At 41.5% G+C, this 19,003-nt stretch overlaps 1 protein-coding gene across 4 annotated transcripts in view; it reads left to right on the top strand.

Annotated features, from left to right (window-relative positions):
• The window catches only part of LOC122563625 (transcription factor HIVEP3), a 393,299-nt gene that overhangs the window by 359,555 nt on the left and 14,741 nt on the right, over window positions 1–19,003 (top strand). For 3 of the 4 annotated variants that reach the window (XM_043717599.1, XM_043717598.1, XM_043717600.1), the window contains 2 exons: window positions 8,321–8,496; window positions 16,859–16,957. In XM_043717599.1, coding sequence (XP_043573534.1) covers window positions 8,321–8,496; window positions 16,859–16,957 — 275 coding nt within the window. The remainder of the gene's footprint in view (window positions 1–8,320; window positions 8,497–16,858; window positions 16,958–19,003) is intronic. The other variant, XM_043717601.1, reaches the window with a different exon arrangement.

Genomic DNA, 19,003 nt, shown 5'->3' with positions numbered 1-19,003 from the left:
TGGTGAAGGCAATATTGAACAGTTTGCACTTGGCAAGTTGCGTTGGAGTTGCCCCCTTGGCTGTCTGTTTGCAGTTTGGCTGAGGAGTACCTGTATGTGGACATGGGGTGAGCTATGTTCCCTCTCACCTTTCCTGCCATCATGCAAACCATTAGGTTGTGCACAGCAGTAACATGTGGTGCTGGAAGTCCAAGCATGGCATGTCTATCTGTGCATACAGACCTGCATACAGACCCTCCATGTGGCTGCACAGCCACACAGCTTAGAGGAAAAGTTGCTAGTGAGAACAGAGCAAAGTACACCCAATGATAAAACGTAGGAACAGAAGTAGGCCGTTCAACCCATCATGTCTACTCTGCCATTCAATGAGATCATGACAGAGCTGGTATTCCTCTGCTCCACTTTCCTGCCTTTTCTCCATAAACCGCTATTGATTATACAGCTTTATATCTCAGTCTTGAATATGCTTCAGAACTCCTCTGCAGTAAAATAAAAATCTATAGATTCAGTTCCTTTCTGAGAAAAGAAATCCCTTTTATCTCTGTCCTAACTGGGTGACCCATTTTGGGAAGGATTATGCTCTCTGGTCCTAGACTCTCCCTGAAGAGGAAACAACTTTTCTAAATCTACGTTGTCAAGAATCTTGTGTTTCGATAAGGTTGCCTCTTCTTCTAAATTTCAATGAGTACGGACCCACTCCATGCCATCTCTCCTCATAGGAAAATCCCTCCATCCACACAATCAACCCAGTGTACCTTCTCTAGGCTGTACCCTATGCTAGTATATATTTCCTTAGATAAGGAGACCAAACTATTCGTAGTATTCTAGGCATGTTCTAACTTCAATGTTTCATGTAATTTTAGCAAGACATTTCCTACTTTTACACTCCATTCTCTTTTGAGTTAAAGGTCAACATTCCATTGCCTTCCCCACTGAGCCTGTATGCTCGCTTTTGATGATTCATGCACAAGGACCCCCTCATCCCCAAACCTCTATGCTGCATCTTTCTGCCATCCTGACTAATGTTCAGCTCCTCTAACCGTCCTGCCAAAGTGTATAACCGACATTTTTCCACATTATATTCCATCTGCCAATTCTTTTGCCCACTTGCTTAACATGTTTATATCCCTCTGCAGACCCTCACCACTTGCCTTTCCACCTACTTCTATGTCATTCGCAAACCTGGCGACGGTACATTCACTTTGCTCATCCAAGTCATTCTTAAATATTTAAAGAATTGCAGCATTGTGTTACAGGTTGCCATCCTGAAAATGCTCCTTTATCCCAACTCTGTCTTCTGTTGGATAACAATTAATTGTTAATGATAATATATTACCCCAAAAACGTGTTAAGTAACCTTCTGTGCAGTATCTTGTCAAATGCCTTTTGGAGGGTGGCACAGTGACTCAGTGGTTAGCACTGCTGCCTCACAGCACCAGGGTCCTGGGTTTGAATCCAGCCTCGGGCAACTGTGCAAACTCCACACATTCTCCCCGTGTCTGCGTGGGTTTCCTCCAGGTGCTTCGGTTTCCTCTCTCAATCCAAAGACATGCAAGTTAGGTGATTTGGCCATGCTAAATTGCCCATAGTGTTCAAGGATGTGTAGGCTAGGTGTATTAGTCAGAGGTAAATATAGGATAGTAGGGGAATGGGTCTGGATGGATTATTCTTCGGAAGGTCAGTGTGGACTTGTTGGGCCGAACGGCCTGTTTCCACACTATAGGGATTCTATGGAATTCAAAATATATTACATCTACTGGTTATCTTTACCTATCCTGCTTGTTACCTCCTCAAAGTATTTTAATACATTAGTCAGGCATGGTATTTCCTTTACAAAGCTGCGCTGACTCTTCTGTTTGATTTATATCCTGTATTTTTAAATGATGTGCACTATATCCTTTGCTGCAACCTTACACATTTTTCCAAAGATGGATATTAAGCTAATCTGTCTATAATTAAATGTTTTTATCTCCTTCCTTTTTGAATAAAGGTCTTGCATTGCCAGTTTCCCAATCTGCTGGGACATTTCTCGAATCTAAGGATTCTAGGAAGATTACTAACAGTGCATCCATTCTCTCTATAGCTATTCTCTTCATCATTCTAGGATGCAGTCCATCAAATCGGGGGGTCTTATCAGCCTTTAGTCCCTTTATTTTTCATAGTACTTAATCTCCAGTGACAGTTATTGTATTTATTTCTTCTTTTCCTTTTGCTCCTTGATTATTTAGTGTTTTTGGAATGCTATTAGTGTCTTCTACCATGAAAACTAATGCAAAGTATTTATTCAACTCCTCTGCCATTATTATTTCTCCAGCCTTATTCTGTAAGGGGCCCATGTTCACTTCAGTCTGAAGCTTCCTTTTTAAGAAGCTCTTCCTATCCATTTTGATGTTACTTGCTAGTTTACACTCGAAGTTTATTTTCTCCCTCTTTTTGCTATTTTTTCATCATCATTGTTGATTTTTTTTAAAAATAACCTTGCCTAAACCTCTGGCTTATCATTAATCTTTTCAACATTGTATGTTTTCTCTTTCAATTTGTTGCTATCATTAACTTCCTTGTTTAACCGTGATTGGTTTATCCCCTTTTGAGAATCTTCCTTCCTCACTGGGATATATCTTTGCTGTGTGTCATGAACTGTTTTCTTAAATGTCTGACATTGTTCAACAGTCTTTTTGACTAAACTCCTTTCCCAGTTCACTCCAGCCAAATCTGTTCACACTCCTTTGTAATTACCCTCGTACGTTTAGCACAATTGTTTCAGACCCAAATTCTGGCAACCTGGAATAAAACAGACATATGGGAAATACGCAAATGGCCAAGCAGCATATGTGGAGAAGGAAACAGAGTTAGCCTTTCAGACCAATGATTTGGATCAAAACTCAAAAGTTAGAAATTAAACAACAGTCCAGACATGGAGATAAGATAGGGGGAGAGAAGGAAAGAACACAGGGGAAAGGATGTAATAGAGTGAAGAACAGAAATGGTTAAATGACAAAAGAGATTATGGAATGAGAAAAAAAGGCAGTATGTAGGACAAAACAATCAACTAAACTTGGGGCTAAAAGAGGTATAAGTGGCAGCTGCAGAATCATTACCACGTGGTCAAGATGTAAAGTTGTTAAACTCCAAATTGAGATTGGGGCAATGTTGGAGGTCAGGGACAGAGAGGTCCAGGTGGAAATGGGAAATACTCAGCAAAATAATTACCCAATCTGTGTTTGATCACCCAGTGTGGAGGAGCATAAATTGTGAATGATGAACATCATTATATAAAAGGTTACATACATCATTTCACTTGCAATGACCTATACCTCTTTTTTTCTGGATAGCCAAACACAGAACATACCACAATAAACTTTGTGAAGCTCACATCATTGAAATGACATCTGATGTGAATCCTGATCCCGGTGCTTGAGAGTTGAACCTTTTTATTTGCATGATCACATGGGACTTTGATGTTCTCATTTTCAATGTTTACTTTACAGCATTTTTTTAATAATGCTCTGAGACCATATCCACCAAAAACCACACCCCAAAACAAATCTGTCAGTGTTGTCGCATTTATTCAGAGCTTGTAGTTACTCTGCAGAGGAGAGAGGTTGATATTAAATTGGAATGAAGATTAATCAGGATGAAACATTGCTGTAAAGTTAATGATTGTATAGTGCAGTGAAGAAAATTATAGCCCTGACCTTGCAGATTATTAAAGATTGTGTGTAACACAGTCTTCAGCTAACAGACTTGAGATGCACACTTGAAACTAGTCGAGTGTGGAACTCTGCTGCCAATTTAGGATTTTACGAGGTGCAAAATGTTTAGTCGTTGGTGCAAGTTTTAATTAGTTTTGAGACTATAGCCCAAACAAGCACTTAGTGGTGATTCCACTGAGTATTTGCTTCTGATGAATGTCAGTCAGTTAGCATTGTTTATTGAAACAGTGCAGTCGTACAGCAGTATGTATATTGGCAGAATGGTTTGACATTGAATCATTCACATTCCCTTCTTCACACATCTCCCCACTGCTTCCGTGCAGGAATTGAAAAATAAAGAGGAAATCTTTCATTTCAAAGAGGCTAGTCTCAGAGGGCAGTTCTAGACACGTGGGAGATTTTCTCTCATCCAGCCTCTTGACTGGAGAAAGGAGATTAACATATGACACTGCTTCACAAGAAAAGGGAAATGAAGAAACACACTGGTTTGAATGGAAAAGTCCCACCTTTATTTTGTCTGTTAGTGGTGTCAGTTTGTGGCTGTCTACCCTGTAAGTATTTTATGCTTCAGAGTAAACTCTAATCCTAGCGCATTATTCAAGGACCAGTCAACTATGGGAGGTCTCATTCTTTCAATGAGCCTTAAAGCTGGGCCTTACCCACTTGTTCCAATGGTTCAGGTGGCTGTTTATTGGAGAAGGGAATAAACTTCTTCAAGCTCAGCAGAGTAATTAGTCGTCCATTTCATGACTATTTCTGGCATCGTGCTGTGCTAAATGACATCCCTTTTTGGTCTTATTGCCTTACTCACTGCAAACGATAGTTTGTGCCTCCTGTTGAACAGTGTTTGCATCAGAAGGTAACCCTCTGAAACTGCCCATCACCCTGAAGGTTGGTTGAATTGAAACAAATAAATAAGCCTCCCCCCTCTCTCACTATTCCCAGTTCAGTTGCTAAAACTTAGTAGATCCAGAAATTATTGACCTACTAACATTTTGCATGGACTCTAATTATGAACAGTAGACAAAGCAGAGCAGGGCTTTAAGCATCTATGGAGCTGTATCTTGACATTTTCAGAAAAGAAGAAGGGAAGAGTTGGGACACAATATAGTTAAATCTATGTGAGCCGCATCATTCAGCCAGCCACCACTTTACCTCTCCCATAAAATAGATAAATACCCCACCCAAGCACTCTCCAGGCAACCCACAATGCCTATCATTAAGAAAAACAAGGAGGAAATACCCACATTACTGCCAGCAAGATCCCTTCCAATTAATTTTCACACCACCCTGACTCGGGATCACTTTGTGGTCCCTTCGCTGTCAATGTGAAGTAAAGTGCAGAAACCCCTAACAGTATTCTGTGTACCCATGCCAAATGGATTGCCATGGTTCAAGAAGGCAGCTGGTCACCACCACCTTTAGGGCAATTTGGAATGGGCAATAAATCCACACCTTGCCAATAAGGCCACATCCTATGAATAAATGGGGGGGAAAATATCTATGAAAATTCTTCTTTCACAGAGGTCAGGAACTCTGACAAAACCGTTCAAGGTGAAATATGGCGAAAATGCTTAGAGCTTATTTGACAATGCTCACTCTGTTGCCAGTTAAAACAGTCACTGTCTGCTGATGCATATATAATTTGCTGACTCAAAAGCAGAGCACAGATACAGATGGTGTGCCGTACTGTAAACCCCCTTTGTGCAACCCAGAGCTAAAATAAAGAACCTTGTGTCATTGCATTTGTTTGTCTGATGCAAATGATATGAAAATATTAGAACTGCAACCCAAGAAAAAATAGCTTCACAGTTGCATCTGTTGCCCTTCTGAGCAGTAAGATCTCATTCAAGAAAGAGTTTGGTATCTACGGTTATACCAAAGACTGGCTCAAAGCCCAAAGAGAAAGGGAAATGTTTCAGGGGAAGTATTCAGTAGTTTCACAGTCAGTGCTTCTGTTTGCATTATAACGGTGAGTGCAAAGTGCGGGGTTGTTTAAAGCCCTCCCTCACCAACTGATATTCTTGAATGTGGAATGGGGGAGAAATGAGTCAATTGTATGGCTTTATCTTATCATCCAAAGTATGCGTCTATGTTGTGATACCAGCAGGGGAGCAAAACCTGAGGAAACGAAATTTCTTTTTGCAGGGACTCGTAAAGGTTGACAAGGTGAATCACATCAAAATAAACTTTGAAGAGAAAGTCGGCATCTGGGTTTTGCATCCAGCCAAACATAATTCAACCAAGCTGCTGGAGAGCCCATCATTTTCAGCCAGAGTTCTGTTATTTTCAACACCTAAATCACAAGGTGATTTAGTGCCTGGTGTTTCACTTCAAGGACTGTTAAATTAATGGCATGTGCTATCCCTGTGCAGTGGTTAATGTCATAGTATGATAAACCTAATGCTGGGTTAAGTGGTCAGTACACCAACTCCCAACCTCCCAGCACACTCCCATTCCAACCAGATTGGGTTTCAGTCAGTTGGATTATTTTGAAAGGATTTCTGTCCTACTAGATAATATACAGCTCAGGAATGGCAAGTCAGTGTATTCATCTGAGGGGTGTCTGGCTGTGAAGTGTGGGATGAGAGATGTATGTGAGATTTTGATGTGGTATTTGTGGATTGTGGGGGGCAAGTTCATTTTTGGCAGTATGGGTGCATTGTTGACAAATTTAGGAAATTAGCTAAGTGGGAGGAGGCAGAAGGGATGATGGGCAGGTGCTTAACCAGAGCTGAAAAATGTGTTCCTGGAAAAGCACAGCAGGTCAGGCAGCATCAAAGGAGCAGGAGAATCGATGTTTCGGGCATAAGCCCTTCTTCAGGAATGAGGAGGGTGTGCCAAGCAGGCTAAGATAAAAGGTAGGGAGGAGGGGCGTTGGGAATGCGATAGGTGGAAGGAGGTTAAGGTGAAGGTGATAGGCCGGAGAGGGGGTGGGGGCAGAGAGGTCGAGAAGAAGATTGCAGCTCAAGAAGGCAGTGCTGAGTCCGAGGGTTGGGACTGAGAAAAGTTTGGGGGAGGAGAAATGAGGAAGCTGGAGAAATCTGCATTCATCCCTTGTGGTTGGAGGGTTCCTAGGCGGAAGATGAGGCGCTCTTCCTCCAGGTGTCGTGTTGCCATGGTCTGGCGATGGAGGAGGCAAAGGACCTGCATGTCCTTGGCAGAGTGGGAGGGGGAGTTAAAGTGTTCAGCCACGGGGTGGTTGGGTTGGTTGGTGCGGGTGTCCCAGAGGTGTTCTCTGAAACGTTCTGCAAGTAGGCGGCCTGTCTCCCCAATGTATAGGAGGCCACATCGGGTGCAGCGGATGCAGTAAATGATGTGTGTGGAGGTGCAGGTGAATTTGTGATCCTTATATATCCGTCATCACCAGACCATGGCAACACGACGCCTGGAGGAAGAGCGCCTCATTGTCAGCCTGTGCAATTTTTCAGCAGATGATGGAGAACATTTCACAAGGGTCTACCCCAGATCACCATTTTTCTAGATAATGTGCTAATAACAGGGAAGACCAATAAGAAGCATATAAATATTTCTTCAAGGCAGGTGTGTATGTTAGAATGTGAAAATGTGTGTTTGTTTTGATTTAAGGTTAAGTTATTTAGAGGAATGGATCTGGGAACAGATCGAGCAAAAGAATTTTCTTTGCTGCTTGGGGAGCCTAAAACTAGAAGATTTAGTCTGTAAGTAGGTGTCAGAATCTTTCATGATTGAAACTAGGATTCATTTCTTCACACAAAAGGTGGTAGAAATTTCAAATTGTCTTCCATAAAAAAATACATTTTATCTTTGATGTGACCTTAAATGGAGGCCGTCCCCACCTGATCTATTAGATCCTGTGGTACTGTTTTGAAGAAGAGCAGAGGCTCATATTTTATCCGGAACTAAGAGCACTAAACTGATTATTTTACTGTTACCACATAATTGTTTGTCGGAGTTTGCAGTGCAAAAATTGTCATTTCCTACATTAGAACAGTGCCTACAATTCAAAAGGTATGTCAGTGGCTGTAAAAAGGTTTGAGCCATCCAATTGTCATGAAAAGCACTATATAAATGTAAGAGTTCCTTTCTAACTGCTTAACACTGGTGTCATTCTTCAAGAGAAGGGAAAGTCCTGCCAGGGTTTATATTGGACATTACTCTTGTATTGCCTTCGAGTGTAGCTTTGATTTCTCCTTTTTAAATGAATTGAACAGTCTACCCAGTGTACAGCCAATATCATTCAAGTCTGGGTCCATAGCAGCTTACTATTTTAATAACAGGAGTTCCAACGCATTGCACCAAATGCTCTTTAAGGTCCACCGCATTCCTTACTTTAACCATTGTCACCCTTGGTCAGGTGATACTTCCTGAAGCTTCTAAGCCTATGATGTGACCCTTTTTTTCTCCCACCTCCTGCTCTCTCACGCTCTCTCACGCTCTCTCACTCACACTCTCACTCACTCTCTCTCTCTCTCACTCTCTCTCTCTCACTCTCTCTCACTCTCTCTCTCACACACACACACAGACACCCATGCCCCTCATCAATTGCCACTTAGCCTGCTTTTTTTTAAAGGTTTTTTGGGGGGAAGATTCATTAACTGTTGTATTTTTGTATATTGTTTCTGTAGGTATAAGTCCAATGAAGATTATGTTTATGTGCGAGGGCGGGGAAGGGGAAAGTATGTGTGCGAGGAATGTGGAATTCGCTGCAAGAAACCCAGCATGCTGAAGAAACACATTCGCACACACACAGACCTCCGGCCATACGTCTGCAACTATTGTAACTTTGCCTTCAAAACCAAAGGTGAGAAAGTCTTTTCTCTTTCTTGCGCCTCAAAATCTGAAGTCACGCCCCACATCCTGTGCCCATTTCCACACCTCTCCAAAGACAAGACCTGAGAGTTGCCACAACAAGTCTGATCCTTGGTGACCATCACCATGGGAATGGCTGGTGGGAATCCCCGTCACACATGGCAGTGAGGTCAAGACCGAGTTTCTGTCTGCTGAGACATCTGGCCTCCACTTTATGTGGAAAGGGAAGTGCTAAAAATGGCAGAGTGGCTGGATGGCACGTGGGTTCAGTGGGAGCTTAGTTTTGCTGTTGTTCACAGCAACAATGACTGTCATTTGTGGCATAATTAATGTAGTAAAATGTCACAAGATCATTTTCAAACAATTGCAAGCAATGTTAAGAAGAATTTTAGGACAGGTGTCCAAAAGTTTAGTCAAAGAAATAGGAGTTTTTGAGTATTTTAAATGAGGAGACAGATAGGCATAATTAGAGAGGGAATTCCAGAGTTTTGGACCCAAGTCAGGTAGAAATCGAGATTGCATGAGAGGCTGCTACTGAAGAATGCAGAGATTTCCCTGTCCCACTAGAAAGTAAAGAAAATGTGTGAGAACAAAATTTAAGTTAATAATAGAATGGCAGAATGGTTGCAGTTCGGAAAGAGGCCTGTGTCTGTACTGAACTTCCGCAAAAGCAACTCGACTGGTCACTGAGCAGACCTCAATATTGTTTTGAGCATGCAAAGGAGGAAGAGGACTAAACAGGAGGGTCTATCTGCTGTTTCTCACTGTGATCCCAAATTGGATTCAACCAAAGTCACTCATAACTCTAATTTTAATTTGTTTTTACCTCTGTCTCCTGAGCTAACAGTTTGGCAGATGTGGGATAGATAAATTAAAGGATGTTAGTGAAGCATGTAATGCTGAAGGTGTGTCAACTAACTCCTTCAGAAAGGAACAGCATACATTTCTGAGAGTGGAGGAGATGAGACAGGCACAGACTGAGGGCAGTCGGTGGGAATTTCTCTGAATAAAGGACTTAAATTTCTGTACTGCTTTTCACCATTTCAAACTATTGGAAATGCTTTACAACCAAGGAAGTAGCTTTGAAGTGTAGTCACTGTTGTAATGTGGGAAATGTGGTAGCCTATTTGACCACAGCGGAGTGCAGTAAACAGCCAAGTATTAATAACCAGGCACTCTGTTTTGGTGATGTAGATTGAAGAATAAAAATTGGTCAAGACAAAGCTACACTTTTGCAATATAGTTTCCTATTTTCATCTGCCTGAGGTGGCAGTCCCTACCTCAGTTTAATGTTTCGTTCTAAAGGGCAACAAATGATGCAGCACTGGAGCATGAGCCTGACTTGAACATACAACCTTTTGATTTAGAGGCAAGTGTCTTACTAACAGACAGCTGCTCCTCCCAAATAATCCTAAATCCTATGCAGTTGCTTGGGCACCTCGCCTGGTTCAGGGTTTGATCCCAGAGCCTAAGGCAGGTAGGTTGGTTTGAAATAGAGACAACCCTGACCTCAATGAAGGGGAGCTAACCAGGCAAATCTGATGCCTATCAGTCAGATCCACTCCCGCCCAACATGTGAATGGTATTGCTTTGCATTTGCGTAACTAGCCTACCGCAGGGGGAATGGTATCATGCCATAAAGCAATAAATTGAAAATTTCAGAATGTATTTTGAAAAGTAAATATAAAGTTGCCAGTTGATGGTCTTTTTTGGAACAGTTGGTAGACTGGAAGCAAAATCCAAACAGCTGTTTCAGGAAATTTAGTCTTTAAAGGAAGGCACTTGCTGTTCTAATAAAAGGTATTTTGTACTGTTTTGTTAACTGAGAGGCCCACCTGCCCTTTCGAGAGGAATAATTTTCTTTGGCAGTTTTGTCTGTCATGCGGGTGGTACACACAGGGGTACTGCCAGCTTCTATTGATCTGTGCATTCCCAGAAATTAGCGCAAATTATTAGTTCGGTATAACTCTTTCATAACTGCAGGCTTCCATCTCTGTCACTGCAGAGAGTGTTTCCCGATGTTCATAAATGATTGTGTCATTGCCATTTTTTTTCCACCAGTGAATGTATTTTGCTGTGTACATGTCAGAGGCTGAATAAACAAGTTACACAGCTGTGATTCTGGTAACTGCAGAAAATAGAGGAAGACTTGCATTAATATAACACCTTCCATGACCTCAGGGCATCCCAAAAGTGTTTCTCAAATTTATAATTGCCTTTGAGTTTTGTAGTGTAGGAAAGGCAGCATCCAAGTTGCAGTCAGCCACCTTTCTCAAATGGCAATCTGGTAATAATGTTTTAGTGATGTTGGTTGAGGGGTAAATATTGATGAGATTGCAGAGAACTCATCTGTTCTTTGCCATTCCACTATGGGATTACTTTGGATCCATCCACGAGGGCTGAAGAGACCTTAATTCAACATCTCATCCAAAAGATAGCATTGCTAACAGCGTGTCTCTACCTTGGTTCTGCAATAGATTTGCCTACCTAGATGATGGGTTCTAAGGTCAGGAGAGGTTTACATCCATGTACTGCTGGCTCAATGAGCCTTACTACCATTGCCACATTAAATACTTCTCAGCAGTGAAAATATGGGCAATACGGCTGTAATTTGCAGACTGTATCTTCTGGTGTTAAACTCTTTAATCAGTGGAAATAGTTTCTTACCATCCTTACCTTTAACTTTAACTTTGATCAAATCTCCCATTAATCTTCTAGATTTCAGAGAATACAACTGTAGTTTGGGTAATTTCTCCTCAGAATCTAAACCTTCGTGTCCAGGTATCATTTTGGTAAAACCTAATTGTGCTGCATCTCAGACAGGTGTGACCTCCTTAAGGTGTTGTTCTCAGAACTGCATATGGTACTCTACCTGCAATGTGACTTTAAATAACTGTTGCATGTTCCTCATGCTCCTTTCCTCCCAATGTAGTCAAATAGCCCAATGACATACTTGATGTTTGGCTTCTTGGGTGCAGTGCTGAAGGCATACGTGATTGCAAAAAGCCACATCTCAACAAGATCATGGTGAATACGTTGGGCCGGTTTATATAACAGCACAAAATCTTTTTGGTGCTAAAATTAATGTACAAGTCAATCCCAAGTTCTGCTCAGAAATACTTTGTTTGCATTTGGAGTCAGCCTCCATTATTCACCTCCAAGATACAGGTTTTACCCCTCTCATGGATTCAAGCAGGTGATAGGAGATGCATTGCCAAGAAGCTGGGTGCGAGTATTAGGCACATCCACACAGACCTGGCTGGGGTGAGCTGCAAATAGAAATAGGTATTCCAGCAAAAAGCTTAGAATTCAAGGTTGGTTATAGCCAAAAGCCATAACATTTGCTAAGTCTTCAAATTACTATGTGGCAACAAGGGAATTTGGTGTTTGTGAATACTGGTGCAGTAATGGAAGAAGAGAGAATCTGTCTTGAAGAATTTGCCCAGGGCTAAATGCATCATGAGAACGAGAACCTGGTCTCGAGAAGCATGTGACGAGCCATCAGGATGTTAACATCATCACCAGAAGTACAATGTGTATATGCACACTTAAATGTTGAATGCACCAAAAATCTCAGAAGCAGTTAGTTGTTGCGACCATTTTATGGATTGAAACAGGGTAATGTTGCAGCAGAAGACCAAAATTGCTCAGAGAATGCAAAAAGAAAACCTTATTGTTAAATGAATGACTTTGTTGAATTCCTTGCATTAAATGTCAAAGAAAATGAATTTGATAATTTTTAAAACATTTTGATTGTGGTTAAAAACAACTTTGAAGAGTTACTTCATTCACAAAAAGTGTTACGTATTGAATCACCGCTGTTTTGTTTTGCATTTCAAGATAGCAACCACCTACACCAGTGCTGGAGATTCATATTTTATACTCAATGTAAAATTCATGGTACTGATCTTGTGCTGCAGCGATGGTGTCCCTATCTCTGGAACAGGAGTGCATGACTTAAATCCCACCTGCCCCAGAAGTGTGTAATAACTTCTCTGAATAGGTTAATTAGGAAATAAATATAATTCATGGTGTAATGCTAATGCTGTTACCTTTTGTTCAAGTTCCACTTGCTTCAGAGGAATGCCTGAACAAGTTGACTAAATATATCAATAATTTGGTCCATATTTTTGGCAGGATATTGAGGTTTTAAAAATCTTTTTACACTGTGATCTTACTTGCACTAAATAACTTCTAAAATTGCTGCTGTTACAATGTTAAGACAATTCAGATATAGCTTTGCCGCATTTCAAAAGTAGCAATTTTGTATTTCGGGTCCCCCGCATTCACAGTGTTCCTTTTAATAATGATCATAATTACATTTCAAGAGGGTTTTGTGTCAGAAGGCAATTTATCACTGGAAAACAAACTTGTATTTTTTCCCTATTGTCCTGAAGCAGGGCTGGGGAAACTGACACGATTGTTCAGCACAAAGACTGGCTTTTACTCGATGTGAATACAGGATGAGAGGATCTTTTCCATCATAACGCTGGTCATGGTCACAAGCTAAATTAGTTCTGACAGTCTCAAATTAGGTTTCTGAAAAGCTGAGGGCCACAATTACAGCAGAAGAACGGACTCAAAATAAGTGCTAATTTGACAATCCTGGTCTTTGAGATGGCCTGTGTCAGAGGGATTGTCGAGAGATGGCAATGTCACAGCTGCCTGTTAGGGTTGTTCTTTGCTCCGTGTTCTTCGGGTGACGTTTTTGTCTGAAACAAAAAGAGTGTGTTGAAATAATGTCTGTGGAAGGAGGAAATTAGTTAACATTTCAGATTGGTGACCTTGTATCAGAATTATTTTTTTAACTGGTACTTAAACTGTGTTGCAGTTGACCCGTAGGTACACAGTGATGTCTACAGGTGAAAGATAAGTACAATAATCCTTTGTTTATTGTTGTATTTAAAACCGGGATAGATATGTTCTTGATTGGTAAGGGGATCAGTGATTACTGAGAGAAGGCAAGAGAATGGGTTTGAGAAACATGATCAGCCACAATCAAATGGTGGAGCATACTTGATGAGCTGGACGGCTAAATTCTGCGTTCTATCTTGTGGTGACTGCATTTCTGAAAAACGCAACTTTAAGCAAATCGGGTTTTCTCGTTACAGCTGATACAAAATCTGCAGTTAGTTTCATAGGGCCTTAGTCTTCAGAAAAATGCATGATACCATCTACTGTCTGTCTCTAATCGAAAGAGGTTCTTTGTGGACTACAGCTCCGTAACAATGCCATGTTCATAAATGCAATAATGTTAAAAATGGAATAAATTAAAAAATGTATAAAAGAAATGTGCAAACTCTTTTTTTTTAAATTTAATTTCTGCACAGAGCATGTCCCACTTGCTGTCCTTTCTGATCACCAACCTTCCAAATTGCCAACCTTCCCACTCCCTGCTTTTCTCTCCCTTTCCCACTTGTTCTCACCATCTGCTTCCTTTTCCCAAAGACTTGCTGTAAGTGTGGGCTTGGGAAACAGAAGCGAGTGTGAGGAATGGAAAGCAAGTGGCAAAGATGGCCACTGGGTAAGGCTGCTCCAAAATGATGCTAATCGAGCCACGTAATTCTACATGAGCTCAGTACAGACTGATGTCAAAACCAAAATCCTGACACTAATTGGACATACAGGCCTCACTATATTTGCAGTGTTAAATTTAGGGCAACTTAAACAGGGGGTTTGTTGTACTATTTTGTTGAACTTCTGTCAATTCTTACCCTTGCAAAGACTATGCAATGCAAAGCTGGTCAGAAAATCAGAGAATGAAGCAGCACAGATGCAAGGCATTCAGCCTTTCACGTTTGTGCCAGCTCTTTAAAGAACTATGCAATTAGCGTGCTCCTCTCTCCTTAGCCCGTAGCCCTGCAACCTCATGTATTCATCCAATTCTCTTTTGAAAGCTATTTTTGAATCTTTCACCCCTCTTTCTGACAACTGTTTTCCAAACCACAGCAGCTCACAGCGTTGAAAACAGTCTCCCCCTCTCCCTTCTGGTTCTTTTGTCAATTCCTTCAGTCTTTGCTTTCTATTAACCTACCCTCCTGCCACTTAAGCACGATATCTTTAATGATTTTGCTAATACTGTTCACGATTTGAAATAATGTGATTAAATCTCCCCTTTGTCTGCTCTGGAGAGAACAGCCCCAGTCTCTCTAATCATTCCATAGACACCCTGCACCCCTGGCACTGTTCTGGTTGGAACACAATGGTCTTCTGTTGGAAAACTGCAACTGATAAAAAGTGGCCGGTACTCCTGACACCAGCTCTACTGAAACTGGAAAGGGGAATTCTGAGACCAGTCAGCTGAATTGGAACAATGATGTCTTGCTTTGTGTCTTTTCCCACAACGTTCAAATCTGATGGTGCATAAGACAGGCCAATGCCTTCCTTCTGTGCCACCTGTGGGACAACCATTTTGATATCAAAGATTCTCCCATCACTATCATGCAAGAAGGGAAGGGGCCTTTGTCATGGACCAATTTTTATCTCTTCATCCATATCTGTCTGATCGGTGTCATGTTTGTAGGAACTTGCTGTACATGAATTGGTTGCCATGTTATGTCAGACTGAACTTTACAATGTACTTCTGTTAAGGTGCTTTGGGAATGCCTTTGGTTAGGAAAGGCATTACGTAAATGGGAGTCAGTCCTTTTCTTATATCAGCAGTTTCAAAGTCACCCTCTTTACTTTTTGTAACTTTGGACATCCCCTATTGTCTAGCAGATGTCACAGCGTTTAGCAGTGTGAGAGTTACACTGCTGGCCCATCGGTTGGGCTGAGGTGAGGGGTCATCAGGCTATACTGAGCAATTCGGGTTTGTTCTCTTTATTTGCAACTAATGAGGTGCTGTTGAGCTATTGCAATAATGCATGTGCTATTTTATGCAAATTTAGTCACCCATATTGATAATTAAACCCAGGGATACTTAGCTCTTTAATAGTTACGTTATTGGGTATAGCAGTAGAGTCTCAGCAGCAGCTCTTGCCGCCAGCATTTCAACAAGCTGTAATGAAGCAAAATGATCACCAGCTCCCTCGTTGGGAGGTACTTTCTGCTGAAATGTTTTGTAAAGAATAGGAACTAGAAACCATAGCGATAAAGGATGGAGAAATGAAAAATGAGTTGAAGCTTCGGTGTACATGACAGAGAAACTTTGAGTGATACTTGCAGGTAATCTCTCTTCAGGGACTACCCCCACCCCTCGCCTTAATCCATGCTCAGGATATTCTAACTATGTGCGCAGGAAATACATAACCTCCCTCTATCAGGATTGCAGCAAAGATCGTTGCCTCGTTGTGTATGCATGTTCATGCTATTTCCTGCTAACATTCTCTGGCACAAAACCCACATTTGACTGAGGTGTCAGCTGTGGCTCAATGCCAAGTATGTTCCCCTCTGAATCAGATGATAGTTTGAATCTCTCTCCCACAACCAGGATATGAATCCAATCCAGTGCTGTTGAATGATTGCTTTTTCAGACGTGCTCTGACGTGAACGTGAGCAATCCTATGTCACTATTGCAAAGAAGAGCGGTGGAGTATTCCTAGCTGTCCAATATTTATCCTTTAACTGACATCATTAAAAACAGTCAATCTAGTCATTAATGCATTGCTGGTTGTGGGATCTTTTAGTGTGCAGTTTGACTTTTCCTGCATGTAATTTGGCTGCACCACTGCTGCAGTGACTGCTCTGCAAAAATATTTTGTTGATAGTAAAATGCTTTGGGACAACCTGAGGTTGAGGGAGGTGCGAGGTCAATACAGGTTCTTTCTTTTGTGGCATAACCATGAAATAATCAAAGTACAGAATGGGAAGTAAACCTAGATTTTTCAATCCAAGTGGACCATTGTGATACTACATTTGTTAACCCTTCTTCCTCTGTGTGTGCTGGGGATGGGGGAGTGGGGGGGGAGGGTGGAACATGTGCCTCACATTGCTAAAATGTAGGCATTTAGTTGTATATAAAGGACACAATGCATCAATGCTGAATGTTTTGCTGTCACAGATGTTGCATTGCTAAAAACTGATTGACTGGCAAGGTTCCTGCAATGAGAGACCAGCTGTAAAGTATACAAGCAGAGGGGGGGGTGGAATTGAGCATTTGAGTCATTAGATCACAACCTTGCTGTCACTGTGTGATAGATCAGCTTTGCCTCTGTACCCAGCCAATGCTGAGCCACATTACACCCCAGTACCATTAGGATGATTTATGAAACTTCAGAAGGAGATTGCCTGAGGAAGCAGATTAGCCTCATTGAGACGTTAATTGAGCAGAGACTGGCTATTCAGCCAAGTAGCAGCCAAATGTGATTTACTGCATCGAATCAGCTAAATGCCTCACTGTTTGTGTTCTTCAGGGAACTTGACAAAGCACATGAAGTCAAAGGCTCACAGTAAGAAGTGCCAGGAGATGGGAGTCACTGTTGCATTAATGGAAGACGTGGAATCTGAAGAAGGTACCTTGGGCGTGTTGTATCGATTAATCCCGATGGGGCCATTAAAGATTTTTATTTTCAACTGTTGCTTCACTGTGGCCTCAGTGCTAACAACAGGGCTCTCAATATTCTGGCAGAAATAGGTAACCAATCATTTGAGTTGGGTGAATTCAAGGGTCATTTCAAAAGGTCAATCCCACGAGACTGAAGATTGTTTCCATTGGGTTCACAATTTATTGGAAAAGTAGCAAAGGGAGTACCTGTACTATCGCTCTGTGTTGTGGCTGTGTGTTAAAGTGATCTCATTGACAAGTGCTGCAAATGCATGTTGCAAACTTACAACCTGTTATTCCAATAACCTTAAATGGAGGGGGTGGGTGGAGTTCCTGTTGCTCAATTGGTAGTGTCTCTGCCTCTAAGCCAGAAAATCTGGGACTCATTGGTCACAGAGGGTGCATTTTTTTCATATGGTTCAACAGATTAATCAAGTTTGTGAACATTTTGCATCTATTGACTAAAAGGGGGACAGATCATTAAACCCAAATGCAAACTGGGAGCATGCAGTTTGCAAAACGTGATCCAATGTATGTGTCGGGAGAAGCCAAGGGGTCCTTACCCAGTACAAAAGTGCTTACAAAATTTCCTACTTTTCTTTCCTCTTGGGGTTTCTAGTGGGATGCTCTTCTTGATCTTTTAGATTATGTTCAAAGTTGAAAGAGCAGCCTATATTGATGCTGGAGAAAATTAAATGCTATGGCTTGATGACCAACAATTTGCATTTATTTAACCTCTTTAACCTAGTAGAATATCCTAAGGTACTTCACATGGACTTTAATCAGATAAAGTCGGATGCGGAACCACATTGGGTGATATTAGGACAGCATGGTCAAAGGGGTAAGTTTTAAGGGTTGTCTTGTCAGAGACAGAGAGAGGTACAGATAGATGTCATTCTTTGACCAACTGATCACTCCTGTGAAGCACCTTGAGATGTTTTACCAGGCTAAAGGGACGATATGAATGAAAGTTGTTGTTGGATCTGAAATATCCAGGCACTTCAGACTGTGACGAAAACAGAAACTGCAGGAGAAACTCAGTGGGTGTGGCATCATCAGATGGGTCACTGGACTCAAAACGTTAACTCTGCTTCTCTCCATATGTGCCAGGCCTGTTGAGTTTCTCCAGCAACTTTTTGTTTTTGTTTCAGACTTCCAACATCCACAGTTCTTTGTTTTATTTAAGACTGTGGAGCTGGTCAATAATTGCCCTGTGAATGAGATGGTTGATTTACATGCAAAAAATCTGTGCTGATATCAATGCAGCTGAAGCAACACTTGACACTTGCCATTGGCCTTCAGTATTCCTCAAGTCATTTGGAGACCTGCCTACAACTCCATCAGAGGCCATCTGCCCAGGACATAATCGCACAGCATGATCAGGTTCCAGACCCTGCTCCCACATGTGAATCATCAGCTGAGTGAACTTTACGCAGAAAGAAAACATACCTGATGGATGGCTCCGAGGTTTCCAAGCAGACCAGATCAATCTCAGTTACCTTTTGAACAGATGCCAATGATGGTCGATGTGATAACACTCACAAAATCTGAGTGGAAACTTTTACCCGCAATCAAAGGTTTAGCTGCTCTTCGTTTTGGGGAGTCTAAAGGCAAGGAACTAACACTTTAAGGATGCATTTGACGTTGTCAAATTTTTAAATTTGTGTTGAAGTGGAATGGCTGCCACATTTAGCTCCTGGAGAGATCAGGGTTCTTCTAAGGTTAAAGGTCATTGCATAGAGCTTTGCGTTCCTGCACCAGAGATCATGGACAACCAATGGAAAGAGGAATATCAGACTGGCTCCATTGGGAATTACACTTCTCATTATCCCAGTCAAAGAATTGAAAGTGTGGAGGGATTGATACCAGGACTTACAGCAGTATTTATTCTGCAGTAAACAAGGTCTACTTAGAGTAAGGAACGTAATGTTCTTATGAGGAATTCAAAGTTGTTCCCACAGGCCCAGAACCTTACGCTATCAGATGTGCTCTGCAGTGAAATTTTGATCTGTCA

Source organism: Chiloscyllium plagiosum, chromosome 27 (assembly GCF_004010195.1).
Source record: "Chiloscyllium plagiosum isolate BGI_BamShark_2017 chromosome 27, ASM401019v2, whole genome shotgun sequence".
Lineage (NCBI taxonomy): Eukaryota > Metazoa > Chordata > Chondrichthyes > Orectolobiformes > Hemiscylliidae > Chiloscyllium > Chiloscyllium plagiosum.
This window is presented reverse-complemented; position numbering and strand designations above follow the sequence as displayed.